Source organism: Phaseolus vulgaris, chromosome 2, assembly GCF_000499845.2.
Source record: "Phaseolus vulgaris cultivar G19833 chromosome 2, P. vulgaris v2.0, whole genome shotgun sequence".
Taxonomy (NCBI): domain Eukaryota; kingdom Viridiplantae; phylum Streptophyta; class Magnoliopsida; order Fabales; family Fabaceae; genus Phaseolus; species Phaseolus vulgaris.
The window spans coordinates 48213323-48232379 of record NC_023758.2 but is presented as its reverse complement, the minus strand read 5'-3'; the positions used below and the strand labels follow the sequence as shown (position 1 = coordinate 48232379).

At 31.9% G+C, this 19057-nt stretch overlaps 3 protein-coding genes across 3 annotated transcripts; 2 read left to right on the top strand and 1 right to left on the bottom strand.

Annotated features, from left to right (window-relative positions):
* The first annotated feature begins 3203 nt into the window (after window positions 1-3203).
* On the top strand, window positions 3204-7339 carry LOC137812903 (aluminum-activated malate transporter 9-like). The gene is made up of 6 exons (XM_068615156.1): window positions 3204-3908; window positions 4111-4248; window positions 4371-4640; window positions 5486-5622; window positions 5704-5850; window positions 6437-7339. The coding sequence occupies exons 1-6, from the start codon at window positions 3554-3556 to the stop codon at window positions 7124-7126; spliced, it is 1737 nt and encodes a 578-aa protein (XP_068471257.1). The 5' UTR covers window positions 3204-3553; the 3' UTR covers window positions 7127-7339.
* A 2246-nt stretch (window positions 7340-9585) lies between these two features.
* On the top strand, window positions 9586-14419 carry LOC137812900 (aluminum-activated malate transporter 9-like). Its single transcript, XM_068615153.1, has 6 exons — window positions 9586-10261; window positions 11179-11316; window positions 11436-11705; window positions 11860-11999; window positions 12087-12233; window positions 13591-14419. The coding sequence occupies exons 1-6, from the start codon at window positions 9904-9906 to the stop codon at window positions 14266-14268; spliced, it is 1731 nt and encodes a 576-aa protein (XP_068471254.1). The 5' UTR covers window positions 9586-9903; the 3' UTR covers window positions 14269-14419.
* A 1058-nt stretch (window positions 14420-15477) lies between these two features.
* LOC137812901 (cytochrome P450 CYP736A12-like) lies at window positions 15478-17925 on the bottom strand. Its single transcript, XM_068615155.1, has 2 exons — window positions 17108-17925; window positions 15478-16499 (listed from the first exon to the last, which is right to left on the bottom strand). Exons 1-2 carry the CDS (start codon window positions 17810-17812, stop codon window positions 15651-15653), a joined length of 1554 nt encoding a protein of 517 aa, XP_068471256.1. The 5' UTR covers window positions 17813-17925; the 3' UTR covers window positions 15478-15650.
* Between the last annotated feature and the right edge of the window lie 1132 nt (window positions 17926-19057).

Here is a 19057-nt window from a genome sequence, read left to right as displayed (position 1 = left end):
TCATTTTTTATTTTTCCAAACTTCTTCAAAATCTTTTCTAAACATAAGTACCTTAAATTAGAAGAGATATGTAAGCATCTATATATACACACAAATTTATCGGATAAGAAAGATTTTCATCTTGCTACAAATTTAGAAGAGTTATAGAAAATCAATATCGAATTACAACAAACGGTGCATCAACAAATGACCCACCAAAATAAGACAGGTTCTGATTTAGTCACAATATGACCCAACAATCATGATAATAAAAGTAGTCACAAATTGATTAAAGTACTCACAAGATCAACTTAGAGTTGATAATAAAAAATTAAGTCCAAAATTGACTCGAACACTTGAAGGCCAACCTAAGTGAGGCCAACCTAGGTGAGTCTCAAGGATATCCGGAATCGGTTAACAAGAATTTCACATTGTTATTTTTTTATTAAAAAATAAGACAAAATAATCTCCCATCTTTCATTATGAGATTCATCTTAAGCTGGTTTTGTAATATCTAAAAGTCTCTCCAAACATTTTTAACAAACTCTCTAGTCTATCACCAATCTCTTATTAATATAAGTGGTCCAATGCATCTATGTTTGCTAGAATATATTTAGGGCAAATGCTTCTTACACCCAATATTTTTAACCTGCATCTAACATATTTTTTTAATTTCCAAAAATACCCTTTATTTTGGAAATAAAAATTCAGAATTGAAAATAATATATTATGAAAAAATAAATCCGGAAGTGATTACTGACTTTTCGAAATAAAAATCCAGAAACAAAAATTAAAATTCTATTTCGGACAAAAAAATTCGGAATTGAAAATAATACATTCCAGAAAAAAAAATCCAAAAAAGAGATTATTGTATTTCGGAAATGAAAATCTGGAAACAAAAGTAAAAAACCCATTCTGGATAAAAAAATCCGTAATATAAAATTTCATTCCGGAAGAAAAAATCCAGAACACATATTTTGGAAATTTTTTTTAAGAACAGTTTCGTCTTTTTTGCTGAAATCGGGTGCAGTGATATGGTGCAGGAAGCAATTACCTATATTTAGATAGGGGTAACAAAGTGGGGTGGATAGTGCGGGTCAGCCCGCTAAAAAAAGTGAAGGACGGATTACATATTTCAACCCACTGGCCTGGCTTGCATAATCTGCAGCCCGTGCGAGCCAAGTGCGGAACGGGTTGACCCGCATAACCTGCATAACTTTAAAATGTATAATTTTTTTCTACACCCTCATATTTTTTTTTTCATGTAGCCTCATATTTTACATTTCGAAATTTTTAATAACATCTTACTACGCATATTTTATGAAAATAATATTATGAAACTATTTACCTAATGCATTTAAATAAAAAAAATTAAAAATTTTTATTTAAAAAAATATTTTTAAATAAGTATTTTTTATGTGGGCTGACACGTAAGCCTGCAGACCAATTCTTATGTGGAATGGGTTAAAATAATCAACCCCAAATTTCATGCGGACGGACCAATCCAACCCATTTTTTCGGACCAAATACAGGATGATGGACCAACCCACGTTGCCAGCTTTAAATTTAGATGCATTTTATGTAAGAAAAACTTCCATAATTACTCTTATAGCATAACAATTTGAAAAGTTAGGTAGTGATGAGAAACGACACACATGTTCAAAGTGGAGGTGACAGCACTTACTTGGAGTTGGTTTCTTAGATTGTCTATCTCTAATGTTTTGATATGCCATTAGTAGTCATGAATTGAAGTTAATTGTTTTGATTATGTTCAATTGAGATAGGTAGCAATTCAATTTAGAAGAATTTTAGAAAAAATTATGCACGAACGTAACTACTTTGTTCAAATAATGATATTTGATGATAATCGATCTAAGAAAAAAAAATATAGTCTGAATATTCATCATCTTAAAAGTTATATATTGTTTTTAAGATAAGATAACAGTTCCTTATCATATATGTAAAATGAAAATATTTTCTACAAATTTTATGAACTTCTTGAAATATTTATAATAAGGTTTATATAAATCCATTTCAACCATTTGAAGATTAGTATAAAAGATACATTACACACTCAACAAGTTTTAAAAAGTTACAAATCAATTATCGTTTATATTTTTTTCCCATGCATAGATAATCAACGAGAAAAATTGATTGATGAGATTCTTGATATGTGTGTTTTTTAAAATAACAAAAAAAATAAAATAATTGACATAATCGATTAAGTTAAAAGTAAAATGTTTTTAGAAATTTTTTTTAAGATTGTGTTTATAAAAAAATATTTTACAAAACTCTTACCGTTTGAGATATTTATAAACATTGTTAAAAAAAAATCCAAGAACATCATATTTTGAAAAATCATTAAAAAAATACTCGCGATAACTAAGGATTCAATATTTTACTTGAACTTAACTAATTAAACCCTTATACATTACAGAATAATTGAAGTTAAAAAATGTAATTATATGTGATGAAAATTAAGATTAACTAAGTTTGATAATTATAAAAGTATATTAATATATTTTTTAATAATATTATAAAATTTAGTCAACTTATCTTAGTGGAAACACTCACATTCTTCATATTTTTTATTTTTATTATTATTATAAAATTATTATTATATTCATATCTTGTTATAAAAAAAATAAAAAATTAAATAATAAGAAGGAATAACAACTAAATCAAATGACAAAAAGATAAAAACTATGATAAAAAGATAAAAACTATGATAAAAAGATAAAAACTATAATTTTCTAAGAAAGGGGAAGATATGAAAAAAAAAATGCTTCACATAGTAAAAATTGTTCAACGTTTAATAAACGTTCCACACAAATTACTTTATATTTAAAATATAAAATTAATAACTGTTTTTTAAGAAATGACTATATTAGTATTGAAAATAAAATAAAAAATATTTTCAATTAATTATAAGAATAATTAATTATTTAGTAAATATTTAAAAATAGAAAATGATTAAAATATTCAAAATAAAATAATAAAATAATAAATAAAAATAAATTTGTAATAAAAAACAGTTATAATATTTATATATAGGTATAATAATGAATTGCAATTGAATAATAATGCAAAACTGTTTACATAGCTTTTTTTATTTAAATTATTTTATAATAAAACTGTAAATAGATATCCAATAGCGGTTGTTATCCTCTTCTGGGGAAAAGAAAAACACGCATTCCGTATAAATTGGAATTGTTGTGCTTGAGGGGAATTGAACCTTATCATGTTGAATTTTAAACTGAGATTATTTGAAACATGAGATTCTAGTCCCTTCTTTGTCACAATGATGTCATGCATTCTATTAGCTTCTCTTCCCAAATACTACTAATATTCCCTTAAAAGTGGAGTAATTGAATTTCACAATAAAGTTAGTGCAGTTCCAAAAATAACAAGCAAGATAATATAATAATTTGTAGGAAAAGGTTTTTGTGGGGGTGAGATTTATGCAGTAGTACACCATTTTCTATCTACGAAAAAGCATGTCAACGTAAAGTTCTTGAAACAGAATAGAATTTGTATCAATCGTCGTAGTTCCCACTTTCTCTGGGCAGAAAAGATGGCTCCGAAATTGGTGAAATCGGGGTCGTTCCGTTACGGTTTGGCGGAGAAGAAGGAGAGGCTTCTCTCCGGGAAGAGTAGTGGTGATATTTCTCAGATAGGGATTGGCATGATGATGCAAGAGGGAGAGCAATCGACGATGGTGAAGTGGTGGAACACGGTTAAGCGTGTAACTGGGAAAGCATGGGAAATGGGTCGCTCTGATCCAAGAAAGATTATCTTTTCTGCAAAAACGGGTCTTGCTTTGGCCCTTCTTTCGCTTTTGATTTTCCTCAGAGAACCCTTCAAGGATATGAGCCTTTACTGTGTCTGGGCCATTCTTACTGTTGTTGTAGTCTTCGAATTCAGCATAGGTATTCGTATTATACCTAACTAGAATGCAATTTTAATTATATTTTGGATTTTCATGGTTGAGAAACTGTAGGTGATGTTGATCTTTTTCTAAGCTTCAAATCCTTTTCATGTTTTCCATTGGGTCAAGGGTGGCTGTGTAATCTTCCTATCAGTTCAATGTTGATTAAGTTGTGATCAAACATATAAAGTGCACTATTGCAGGGGCAACTCTGAGCAAGAGCTTAAATGGTGGATTGGGGACATTGTTGGCTGGAGCACTTTCTCTGGGGATGGCAGAGTTATCAACATTGGCTGGAAAATGGGAGCAGCTTATAATGATTATATGCATCTTCATTGTAGGTCTGGTTTCACACTCACTTTCATTTCTTTTTTTGTTTGGGAAAAAACTTGTTTTATGATCCACATGAGTGCCTTGTGCTTGTGAATTGGTCTTCTGACTAGCTGTGTGATTGATATTCTAGGATTTTCGGCCACCTATACAAAACTATACCCTTCTTTCAAGCCTTATGAATACGGGTTCCGCGTGTTCTTGATCACGTACTGTTTCATTACTGTATCCGGGTATCAAACAGGGGAATTTGTTGATACTGCTATAAATAGACTTGTCCTCATTGCACTCGGTGCTGCTGTTTCTTTGGGAGTGAATATCTGTATATACCCTATCTGGGCTGGAGAGGATCTGCATAATCTTGTCGTAAAAAATTTCATGGATGTTGCAACATCTTTGGAAGGTATTGTACAATGCCATCTTCATCATCACATTTCATTTCCAGTTAATAATACCATTTTGGTTTGTTGCTTCTCAAACATGTTTCCTAGGTTGTATATGTGACAGTTAAAAACAGAGTTCTTAAAATGCTTATCAGAATAAAAGAATCTACTTTATGTTCAAATTTACCACAATAAAAACTTGGATTCTAATATCAGTGTTTTCTTCCATTGTGGAACTAAAAGCAAACAAAAGTAACCCATTGTAAATATTGGGGGACGTGCAGAAAAAAGAAGAGGGAGTGACACTGGTATTGTCGAGTAGAATGTGCTTTTATAAAATAGTAACCATCAATCTACTATAGTAGAAAATTAATTTGATGATATCTTTATCTGATCCTAACTTTTTCCACTTTATCCTCTGCTTAAAAGTATTTTAAACTATTGACTTATCTTGTTCTTGATTGTCATCTTCCATTGCCAATAATTATTTCTTGAAAATTTGAATTTTTTTCTTGACCATGCAAGTTATAAACCTGTACCCATCCACTGTGAGAAATTTACGTATGCACCAAATTCAATTCATTTTGTTCATTTTTTGTTTATATTATTTATTTCTTCGGTGGTAGGACAAATAGGAATATTTTACTTTAAAATTAACTATTTAATGAACCGCTAAATAATGTAATGAAATAAAGAACAATAATTTATAATAGATAAAATCTTAGTCTCATATTTATACGATGATATTGACAATCATGCACCAGTAAAGAAAAACAACTTTATAAGCTAGTACATTTCAATTTGTAGTTTTAACATTTTTCTATTTATCACTATAATATAACACTGGTGAACTTCTCTTCACCAGGTGTTGTCAATAACTACCTACATTGTGTTGAATATAAGAAGGTGCCATCCAAAATTCTTACTTACCAAGCTGCTGATGATCCAATTTACAATGGGTACAGATCGGTTGTTGAATCGACAAGTAAAGAAGATGCACTGGTATGGTACACTTCAGTTTTCTCTGGTTCATGAATATGTTTGACATCATTTTGACTAGTTCTCTTGTGCTGGTGATTGAAGATAGGTTTTGCTGTCTGGGAACCGCCACATGGTCATTACAAAATGCACAAATATCCATGGAAGAATTATGTGAAATTAAGCGGGGCTCTAAGGCATTGCGCATTCATGGTCATGGCTATGCATGGATGCATACTTTCTGAAATACAGGTTCTTGTCTGTGAACTTTTTGACAATAGTTTTACAAAACCTCTTGAACTTTTGTTCTTCATTAAGATGAGTGTTCAATAGTTATCTGAATTCCCTTTTCTTTTACAAATAAAGGATATTGCTAGATATAACATGTGTTAGAAAATTTAAGATCTCTAAACTTCAAGGTTTATTGAACGATGATGATATATATAACCTTGGAGACATGTATTGTTTTATACACTTATCAAACGCTAGAAATTATGCAATGAAAATTTCTGCAACCCACCAAAATTTAGTTTGCTTAATAATATTCCACCGATCAATTTATTATCCCTTGCTTTTGTTACTTACTATGCTAAACTAGAGATGCTGTCAGTTAGAGTCCTCTGATTTAGAAGTCTGTGTCTGCCATAAACCTTTGTTTCTTGAGCTGCGCGTGCTCAAACTCCCACACTAACAGCATATGGACTCCATGGTGGCACTCCAAGTGGATCAACTTTGTATGTTAACTAGACAGCACTTTTTAATTTCATTTAAAAATTTGTCTGTTGTCTTCATTTTTCTGACTTATACGCGCGTCTGAACTTCATTTTGTGATACATAGGCCCCAGCTGAGAAGAGACAAGTTTTCCGCAGTGAGCTTCAAAGGGTAGGTTCTGAAGGGGCAAAAGTGTTGCGTGAACTTGGAAACAAAGTTAAAAAGATGGAGAAACTAGACCAGGAAGACTTGCTGTATGAAGTGCACGAGGCAGCAGAGGAATTGCAACAGAAGATTGATAAAAAATCTTACCTTCTTGTGAATTCAGAGGGCTGGGAAATTGGAAACCGCCCAATAGAGGATGAGGAGAGTGATCTTCAACAACAAGGCCTCTTAAACACAGACGAAGAACGAAAATTTCTTGAGCACTCTCGTAGTGAAGCTGTACTTGATCTCAGAACAGTTGAAGTTCCACATTCTTGGGATGGAAATTTAACTCTAGGCAATAACTCTGCTGTACCTGCAACCAATGCCTCTCAAAACATGTCAAGGAAACAGACATCTTGGCCTGCTAACATTTATTACCATAAATCAAATGCCGAGGTGAAAGAGGGTCACGAACTAAAAACCTACGAAAGTGCTAGTGCCCTATCTCTAACAACATTTTCATCTCTTCTGATTGAATTTGTAGCAAGGCTTCAAAACCTGGTGGATTCATTTGAAGAACTATGTGAAACAGCAAACTTTGTTGACCCTCTTGAGCAACAAGAACCATTAAAATCTCATGGGTTTTGGACCAGGTTGTTTAACTGCTGAAAATTTAAGGACTGAAACACGGTCTTTCTTATGACAACTCAAAATTGAAGGACTGAAGCTTGGAATTGGTCGTCTCAATAGCTTCATCAGCAGAGTCTGATATACTAAATGGGAATCCGCATTACTGTTTCTAAATTAGTTTCGAAGGTTGCTAACTTGTTTCTGATTCTAAATTACTTTCGAAGGTTGCTAAACGAGGAAGTTTATGTAAGATTTCATGTCTTTATTTATTTTTTTCCGTTTTAATACTTGCATTAATATGATAGTAAAACATTGATTTTGTGAGGATAGAGAGCTTAATAAGTATTGACAGATTTTTCTTTTTTTTTTAGATGTTTAAAAAAATATATAAGGTATCTTTAAAGTGTATAAGAATTGAAACATCATTTTTACTCAATTTCTATTAATTTATTTTTATTGATTAAAAAAAAATGAACATCAATAAAAGTTTTAGATAATACTAATATCCAAATTGTTAAAGGTTTAAGATTTATGATTTAAATTATTTTTAGTTTTTTCATTATTTTTACTCGAACTTATCCAAATTGCCCCGAGAATCTGGGACCCAATTGATTATAAAAACATGGGTTTACCGGTTGGATTAGGTAAGATAAAAATTCTATTAGTAAAATAATATATATTAGAAAACATGGAAAAAGAAAGAGAGTAAAGAAAAATAGAAAATCATAAGAAAAAACTTAACTAAAAATTACAAAAGGAAAATCATCAGGGTCAAGAGCTAAGGAACCTTAAAAGGTGAAGAAGAACTTAATTATTAGAGAATTTACTTGTGATGTTTCATCTATATGTTACTCATCCAGTAGTAATTAAGATAACTCGTATCAAAAGTTTCTCCCGATTAGGCTTTTATTTACCGTCTAGTATAATTATCATACTTAGTTTTGTTAAACCATAGTTAGAAGTCTACCTTGTTGTTTAGACTAAAATAAGTTAAGCAAATTTTATTCTACGCTTTTCTCAATCTAACCTATAAATTAATATCTGATCATATGTTAAAAAAAAAATCTTTATCTTTGTGAAAGTATTTTCTCTATAGAGTGTAATTTTTTAGTTTTGGTTATTATCTTAGATTGTTAGATTCAAGTGATCAATCTTCAAATCCTTTATAATTTATCATTCTCCTTCTATATCATGAAGGCATGTTTTTCCCTTTTCTAAATCATTATTTATTGTTTATTTTTCTTTTACTTGGTTTAGTTTTTGAGTGGTTGAATCATGTCTTCTCCCATTACTTTTGTGGATTTTGTTGGTTTGTTTATTTGGAGTTTTTAGATCTTCTTGGACTAACTGGTTTCTTTGATTCATCACCTTCCAAATTAGACTTTCTCCCATTTTACAAATTTACAACATATACAAGGGTTACAAATTAACAATGTGTTACAATTAAAATTATAATGAATTATAATTAAATAATTTATTATAATAAAAAAATATAGGTGTTATTTAATAAAAAACAAAAATACAATGTCATTTTATTAAAATATAAAAAAGATACAAATTTTTACTTAAAAAAAATTACATTTAAAATATTTAAGTACAGTTAAGATAATTTCCCTAATAAAATCCAATAAATACACTTGGTTTACTTTTAGGAAACCGAGTTGCTATGACATATAACGGCCCACGTGACAAAAATAATAATATTTTACTTTTATTATGGAACTCACTAAAATATTTTGAAAAGATTTAAAATTTTGGTACTTAAAAGTTAGATTGGGAAATTAGGTTAAAAGAATTTGGTCTCTCCATGAAGCAATGTGTGTCATCGCATATTGTGATCTCTGAATTGAGTGAATTTTGTGTTTATACTGTATTACACTTATGACCTATAAAAATATGATTTAACTCATTTTTTTCTCACCTCATATCCACCCCAACCATTACAAACACTCACTTGACATTTAAAAAAAAAAAATTCCCTAAATTTAATTTCACAATCTAACCTAAACACACAAAATCTTAAACTTTTTCTGAAAATTTTCCTAAACCTCACAACAAAAATAAAATATTATTATTTTTATCATGTGGCCGGTTGTATACTAGAGCAACTCATTGTTATTCAAATATGGATATCCTTAATGAATATTCATTAGGAAAATGATTATTTAACACTCATTGCTCCATCCTACATCCCACTAAATATTAATATTTTAATTATTTTTAATTTTTTAATTTTAAAAATTATTTTAACATTTTACATTTTGTCTATATTTTCATTAAAAATATTTTTTTATTTTTTTAAATTTTTTTATTATAAATATTAATATTTTATTGTAACTATAAAGTTTAGCAAGTTGTAAAAATATCATTATCCTATCCATTGTCTTTCTCTAAAAAAACAAAATGAAGCCGATTCCAAAAAGAAGAAATTGTTGTTCTTGGAATTTGGCTCGTTCTGTGACGTGTCCAATTTTAAACCTCCAACAACTCATGCAACCAAAACTGCTCTATTCTTTGTCCCACCGATGTCATGTCCGAACCCTCTGGTTCAGTTCCTGGTTCCTTAAGAAACACAAGAGAATCACTCCACCACAAAGATCAAAGATTTTTTTTCTTTTTCTTTTTCAGCAAAAACCATTTTGTGAGGATGCAAATAATGCAGTACAAACAAAAGGCAAAACCTGAGTACGTTTTTTGTTTGTACGTATCAACTCAATACAGCTTCGCCAATAGATTAAACCCTTCACATGTGAAGTGAGAAGAACTCAAACGGAATAACATTCATCACCTTTCCACTCATCTTCATCTCTATTCGGATGGCTACGAAGTTGTCGAAATCGGGATCGTTTCGTCAGGGTTTGGCGGAGAAGAAGGAGAGGCTTCTCTCGGAGAAGAGTATTCGTAATATTTCTCAGATGGGGATTGGGGTGGTGATGATGCAAGAGGAAGAACACTCGTGGATGGTGAAGCGGTGGAACACGGTTAAGCAAGTGGCTGTGAAGGCATGGGACATGGGTCGCTCTGATCCCAGGAAGGTTATTTTCTCTGTAAAAATGGGTCTTGCTCTGACCCTTATTTCGTTTTTGATCTACCTCAAAGAACCCTTCAAGGAATTGATTCGCTACTCCGTCTGGGCTATTCTAACTGTCGTCGTAGTCTTTGAATTCAGCATAGGTATTATTGTAACCATAACTCTGTAACTGCTCTCATTATATTAATATCTATATATGCTTCCAACACTTTATGTTTTCTTTCGGTGGTGGGGGCACTTGATTCAATTATTCTTTTACTCCTTTTCTCACTCAGTTTGAGGTAGACTTTAATATAGAATCCTAACTATTACTGTCTAGAATTAATTCATGGATTCCTTAAGCTTCAGGGTTTATACTATAAGGATTTCAGAATAGTGGTAGAAATGTACTTGAGGACTAGTAATTAAGGGTTTTGTTTTGGAGAGCTCTTAGAACTAAGAGAACTATTAAACCACTCTTATTTCTACACCTCATTCCTTTCGCTACTGGTCTGTCTACATCTCAGTTCGGACGAACTCATCTTTTTCACTCATTGGTCTCCGTAAACCTCGAGTTCGTAAAAAATAATATGACGGTTAAGTCAGACTTCAGTACAGATAGTATCTGTAAAAAATACTATGACCTATGACACTTAAGTAAGACTTCAGTACTCGATACTCAGTGGCCAGAACTCTACTCGGACTTGGATGTGATGGTTTGGATCGAGTTAAACCGGACGCTTGATTTTGAACCGGTTGTATGGAACAACCGGTAGACCGACCGGTACAGGTTTAAAAATAAAGGTTTTTTAAAGGTTGAGAAATTGTAGGTGATGTTGATTCTGTACTTATTTTAATGAATAAGGTACGGTCGTAATTAAATAATTGGCCTGTCGGGCCACCTTGTATTCTATTTGTCTTCCTTTACATGTCCCTGAATTCAGTAGCTGTCATTGTTTTTCAATTGGTTATTTCCATTTGATATCTTTAGTTTCATCATAAATCCTTTTCATGTTTTCCATTGGGTATCTATCGCTTAATTTCGTAGTGAATTATAATCAAACATGATGCATTAGTGCAGGGGCCACTCTGAGCAAAGGGTTTAACAGAGGATTAGGAACTTTGTCGGCTGGAGGACTTGCTCTGGGGATGGCAGAGTTATCAGAATTGGCTGGAAATTGGCAGCAGCTTATGATTACTGTAAGCATCTTCACTGTAGGTATGGTTTCACTTTCACAATCAATTTCCTCTCAAAGCTTAATATGTTGTATCCAAAAAAAGTGCATTTCAGACTATTTATTTCTGCTGTTCTGACTAGCTTTGTGACTGATCTAATAGGATTTTGTGCCACCTATGCAAAACTATACCCTACTTTGAAGCCTTATGAATATGGGTTCCGCGTGTTCTTGATCACGTATTGTTTCATTACTGTATCTGGGTATCGAACAGGGGAGTTTCTAGATACAGCTATACAAAGATTTTTACTTATTGCACTTGGGGCTGCTGTATCTTTGGGAGTAAATATCTGTATATACCCCATCTGGGCTGGTGAGGATCTGCATAATCTTGTCACCAAAAATTTCATCGGAGTTGCAACATCTTTGGAAGGTACTGTGCAACATCTTTGGTATCAGAGTCACTTTAAGTCTCCTAACGAATGTTTGTGTTGTATTCGAATTATCTGTTATCGGATTACTTGAATTACCAATAAAGTAGTCGGATTACTTGAATTACCAATAAAGTAGTGTGTGTTTTTTTTCAGGCGTTGTCAATAACTACCTTCAATGTGTTGAATATAGAAAGGTGCCATCTAAAATTCTTACTTACCAAGCTGCTGCTGATGACCCGGTTTACAGTGGCTACAGATCGGCTGTTGAATCTACAAGTAAAGAAGATTCATTGGTATTGTTTGCTTGCTTCAGTTTTCTCTGGGTCATGAATATATGTTAATCATTATTTTCACTAATTTTAACATGCTTGTGATTGTAGATGGGATTTGCTGTGTGGGAACCACCACATGGTCGTTACAAAATGTTCAAATATCCATGGAAGAATTATGTGAAATTAAGTGGGGCTCTAAGGCATTGCGCATTTACTGTCATGGCTATGCATGGATGCATATTCTCTGAAATACAGGTACTTCTTGTCTCTGAAATTTTAGATGATAGTTGTTAGAAAACCTCCCAAACCTTTTTTTTCTCATTATGAAGAGTGTTGAATAGTCATGGACATTTAATTCCTATATCAACAGATTTTAACAGTGAAATTGACATGAAGTATTTCTACTCTGTTTTTAGTCTCGCAAAGATATTTTTACTTATCAATAACAGTTTTTAATAGCAATAAAAAATATTAATTATTTGATAATTAATCTCTTAGAAGTAACCAAATACTTTATAACTGAAAAAATCATTCATTTAATTTGGCTCTTCTGGATTAAAAAATTGTAGTTAATTGATTAGAAAAAGCATACGCATGCATGTAATTTTTTTTTTCAGAGAGTTAATTACAATTACAGCACCTAGGTTGGTTGTAATTATACATATACCCCCTCCATTTTAGTTATTATTTTGAAAAGCCTTACTCTAACTCCTTTAATTGCAGATGTGTTCCTCAAAATTTTAAAATATCACACACACACACACTCCTTTATTTGAATGTCAGATATGAACCACGCATGTTTCATACAAAACATTATTTAAACAAAATGCATAACAATTTATGAAATTGAAACCTTTGACACAACCAAGGAAAATATGTAATTAATTTATCTTTACGCAATTACTAATTTTGTTAATAATTAACTAAATCTTAGATGGTATAAAACTAACTTTCTATTGACTTAGTTTTTTCTGCCAATTTCGAATTGTTGCATATATATCATCAAAACTTGTATTAACTCATTTAATCAATCAATTTACATGCCTATTCCTATTTAATTAAATTACGACCTAATTAATTAGTAAATTCAGTTAATTGATTAAATACTCATTTTTTACTTTCAAAGTCCAGGATAGTTAAACTAATTGATTAATTTGATTTTTGCCCGTCTAAATTGATACAACAAACATATTCACTCAAGATAATTAACACAAACATTTATTTAACAATGAATTGCAATTTTTAGGATGTTACTTTTCTCCCAAAGAAAAAAGACCATCTCAACTATAGCATTAGAATTGTCAGAACTATAGTGATTTTAAGCTAACTAGTTATCTGTCTCTTTCAATCATATCTAATCTTGTTTCTACCTTTTTTCAGTATTAAATACTATCTCATCATTTCAGCTAAATCCCGAGATCACCATTTTCTTACTGATACTACATTAATGTCTTTTTATTATATTATATAAATCAAATTATGCAATTATGGTGGGTTTAGAAATTAGTTTATGTTGACTTAGCTATACAGAATTTTTTTTTCTCATTTCAAAAGTTGCTGATTGAATAGTTATTTCTTGAGTTAATACTATTTTTGTTGTGATACATAATAGGCCCCAGCTGAGAAGAGACTAGTTTTCCGTAGTGAGCTTCAAAGGGTAGGTTATGAAGGGGCAAGAGTGTTGCGTGAACTTGGAAGCAAGGTAAAAAAGATGGAGAAACTAGGTCCAGGAGACTTGCTGTTTGAAGTGCACGTGGCTGCAGAGCAATTGCAACACAAGATTGATAAAAAATCATACCTTCTTGTGAATTCTGAGAGCTGGGAAATTGGAAACCGAGCGAGAGATGATGAAGAGAGTAATCCTGAAGAAGAAGGCCTCTTTCACACAGACGAAGAAAGAAGATTTCTGGAGCACAAGTCTCTGAGTGAAGCAGTGCTTGATCTGAGAACAGTTGAAGTTCCACATTCTTGGGAAGGAAACCCTGCAACTGATGCCTCTCCAAACATGTTCAGGAAAGACTTATCTTGGCCTGATCAGATTTACCACAAGTTGAATCCAGTTGCCAAAGAGGCTCAAGAATCAAAAACATACGAAAGTGCTACTTCACTGTCTCTCACAACATTTACGTCGCTTCTTATTGAATTCGTGGCAAGGCTTCAAAACCTGGTAGATTCATTCGATGAATTAGGTGAAACAGCAAACTTTTTTGACCCACTCGACCGACAACCACCGGTAGCATCAACTGCTTTTTGGACCAGGTTCCGTAACTGCTTAACATTCGGCAACTGACACATGCACTTATGTCAACACTCATCTTCTATACAATCTCTAAATTAATTTGGAGGTCTTTGTTGCCCTTTCTTGTATGTAAATGAGGGAATGTATGAGATTCGAATGCGGAAATGATGTTTGAATTATAATAAAAATCATCAATTTTATATTTTGTTTTTATAGACAAGCATAAGTAAGGTGGTACTTGAAAAAAATACTCTGATATTTAAGTAAGATACTTACAAATATACTATTGCAAATATACTCTGATATTTAAGTAAAATACTTACAAATATACTACTTAAGTTATACTCTATACTTTGAGATGAGATATTTTAATGATCCAATTCAAGAATTTTATAAAATTACTTTTTTTATCATTATGAGAGTTTTTTTTATTTATAATTTTTTATTGGACTTTCCTTCTTTCAATAAATTTGACGTGTAGTATATGATTATAGAGTATTTGTTTTATTTATGCACTTATTTAAAAAGATTTCCAGTTTAGTATAACATGATGTATGTACTAATATGTAATAGATCAATAATATCATTTTATTGACAATCAACTATACTAATAATAGAGTTAAAATATTTTATTTATTTAAGAGGTAGAAAAATAATTAATTGCTGAAAAAGAAAAAAAAATTACTAACATACATTAGCATATTAAAAATAAAATAAAAAATAAGATGTCTCTAAGTATCAAAAGCAAAACAAAACAAAAATTAAAAAACTATTGAATAGTGGAAGGAAGATTTTAATCAGCATTCACAGTCTTCAAGTCTGATAAATCATAATCCAATTCAGTTCAGTACATCTCTAACAGAATTATTAAACGAATTGGTATGAATCAGTAAAGTAGCAATGTGGAACAAGGATAAAAATTTGAGAGAGAGAATGAAGAAATTCGGGGCAGAGAAAATAATTAGGGATTGAAAATGTATATGATTATAATCAGTAACCACACAAGTTCTGAAACACTAACATAATTCAGTAACCACACAAGTTCTGAAACACTAACATAATTACAAAGTAAATCAAGAATAAATTCACAAAAGTAACGAAGATTCAAGCATTCAAACACAAATATGCATTAGTAGAAAACGTACAAAATGAATCCAAATTTTGAAACATGCAAAATCACTAACCAAAAGTAAAACCATAAGTTACCTGGATTTGGCAGGAGAATGTTCGATAGTAAAGTAGGAGCAGTGAAAGCTGTGGTTGATGGTGGCAGAAGCCTCGAGCAGCAAAATGTTTTATCCATATACATTGTATGCAACAACAATATATTTTACAAGTGTCTTATATAGTGTTATAGCAGAAGTTACAAAAGAAAAAAGTAGGACAACTAAATTATAGTTTGGAACCATATCATGCTTTATCTCAAACTAAAATCATTTTGATTCATTACAAGATTCCCTGAGAAAACGATTCCTTGGCACAGCAAACAAGTGCTTGACTCTTGGTATTGTGAGGCCAAATCTCTCATTCATATCCAACTCATCTGGGGTCATACCTTCTGGAAGTTCCCAACTGAAACAATGTACTAATTGAGCCACAACAAGTTTAACTGTTGCTAAGCCTAGGTGTATTCCAGGGCATCCCCTTCGACCAAAACCAAATGGTATATATTGGAGGTCATATCCTCTGAAGTCTAAATTGTTATTGATGAATCTCTCTGGATAAAACACTTCAGCATTATCAGACCATATATTACAATCTCTTCCCATTGCCCATAAGTTTATTATGATTCTTGATTTTTTCTCTAAGAAGTAACCCTCAACTATAACATCCTCTGTTGATTCTCTTGGAACTAATGGTCCAGGAGGATATAATCTCAAGGTCTCCTTGATCACAATATCCAAGTACTTTAACTTGGCCAAATCATTTTCCTCCACTAATTTGTTCCTTCCAACCAAATTATCTAGCTCATCTTGAAGCTTTTTCATCACTCTTGGATGCCTCAGGAGCTCGGATAATGTCCACTCCACCACAGTTGCAGAAGTTTCAAATGCCCCAGCAATCATATCTAAAAGTATAGCCTTGATGTTAGTTTCATCAATGACATGGCTTTGTTCATCCTGAGGATCGATAGGCTGGTGCTTCAGCGAGAGTAATATGTCTATGAAGTCCTTATGGTGCTTTTCATTTTGTACATCTGAACCCTGTTCATGCTCCTTTATTATCTTTTCCAACACTTGGTCAAGTGCTGCACTAATTTTCTTGTAACTTCGATTTAATCCCTGGTAATAAAAGTTAAATTACTTATTCACACACAAGAATCAGAACAATATGAAACGATCAAACTCCCTTTTAATTCTAATATTAGAATCATTGCTTTGGTCTTCAAACTTGCAAATTTTCATTCATTTTAATCATTAAAACCAATAATTTGGTGGAACCAGCTCTGCTACTTCTCTTGGATATTTTGCTTCACTGCACATTCATTTCATTGATTACATGCATGTATTACAGAAAATGATTCTCCAATAAAAGATAACATAAATCTAACTGATCCTATAATTAAAAATAACTTTAAGAGAAAATTTCTATAAAAATTAAACAAATAGAGGTCCAGATCGACCGAAAAACCGAAAAAAAGTTCAATAGTTTTTTTTTTAATTTCAAGCCATTTGAGAAAACAGATTTATTTTAAACTTGTAAAAATAAATACAAGGAGTATTCTTCTCCAAAAAATATGTTTAACACTTAAAAAATACTTTCCAAACATGTACTTATAGTTATGCTTCCAAGAACTGTCTATTTTCCTTACCATTTTTGCTACTGCGTGATAACGATACTAACTGTGTAAGGAAAAGAAAAGATCATGGTTGCATTATTTAATATATACCTGAAGATCCAAAGGACGAAGCCAAGGCACATAATCCGTTATATTAAACGCACCAGCGATGTTCATCCCGTTCTGAATCAACCCCTTCAAATCAAACTCATCGTGCTTGCTACACCCCAGCACCATTTTGTACACGATATCCTCCACAACGTCGTGCACCACTCTGCTAAGGTCCAACACCTCCCCTCTTGCGGCGCGTTCCTCCACCAACTTCACTGCCAGCTCCACCTCCCGCTTCCTCAGCGGCGCGAAGGACTCCACCTTCGACGCGCTCAGAAGTTGGAGCGTGCACACTTTCCTCATGTGCCGCCAGTACGGGCCGTACTCCGAGAACGCCAACCCCTTCGAACCGTAGCCGAAGTACTTCGACGCTTCCAGTATTGGACGGCTCGCGAAAACGGCGTCGTGCGGTTTCAGGAAGTGTTGTGCGGCCTCGGAGGAGGAGACGACGACGATTGGCACCTGACCGAGGCGCAGGGACATGATGGGCCCGTATTGTTGGGCCAGGGCCTGGAGCGTGCGGTGCGGGAGCTTCCCCAGCATGTGGAGGTTACCGATGACCGGGAAGGGCGGTGGGCCTGGCGGGTGTCTCTGGTGATGTTTGGTGCGGTTTCGACTCAGGAAGATGAAGGAGATAATGGATGTTATTATGAAGGTGGAAAGGAGGAGAAGAGGGATTGAAACAGACATGCTTCCTTCATTCATCGTCTCATCTGCTCAAAAATGAGGTTGCTTCCGCTTAAGCGCGCTGCATCGTTGACTTCAATCTGCAATAGAATAGTTATAATAAATATTTGTTCCTTTCTTTACTCAATGAAAAAAAAACTCTACCCATCATGTCCGTACAATAGGTGTAATAGAAGATTAATAAAACCATGATTAAAATAAGGTAATACATTTTTAATTATGAGTCAAATTCTTTCTGCATTATGTACATGTAACTAATTTGCTATTGAAAATAATAAAAATAAAAATATTCTTTCAAAAATGATGAAAATACCTGTAAATAAAAATCCGTTATTTTTTGAGTATCCACAAAAAATATCAATGAATTTTTTTATATTTGTGGATATTTATAGTTTTAAAAATGGTTAAATATATAATGAATATTAGTTAATCCTGTTCATATTTGATTGAATGATTCTTTGTTTGTCAACAGGAGCAATATTAATTACATGTATCTAAACATGCTAAAACTGCAAATTTCTTATTTCTTTTATGGCCTAAACACTTTAACATCTTATTTTCAAATTATTACTTATAACCATTAATAATCCTTGTGTGCAAATTTATTTTAGGAGAATTTGTCTAGTTAATTAACTAATTAGTACTAATAATAATTTTAATGTTATCATGAATGAAGTGAAATTTGGGTTTTAAAAAAATAAATATTTTCTTAAAGATAGTTGAATTGTTGTATAATTATACATGAGACTCAAACAATGCTCTTAAATGGTATTAAATGGTGTGTCCGTGTCGGACACATCGGATACCGATATCCGTAGACACGTATCAATGAAATGTACAATTCAAAAAAAAATATTTATTAAATTTTTGACAATTTTAAGATAGTTGTAACACAATTTTAAAAATAAAAAATACATTAATTTTTTTAAAACTCAAACTTATTGTATAAAATTTTACTATAATTATAAAAATAAGAAATAAATTATTTTGAATCAGTTATAAAAAAACATCTTTCTGTTAAAAAAAATAAAATTTAAAACATAATTTATATATAAATATTTATTATCAATTTATATAATTCATAATTATATAATATATAGATTTGTGTTAAAATATTTTACATTTTAAAAATTATAATATTAGATATCTTTGTATCGTATGAGTGTTGTGTTTGTGTTACATACATAATTATTCTAATTTCTTCCTATATGTCACTTTTCCTTCGTTAGTCTTACCAACACTTTGCGTAATGTTGTTAGTGGT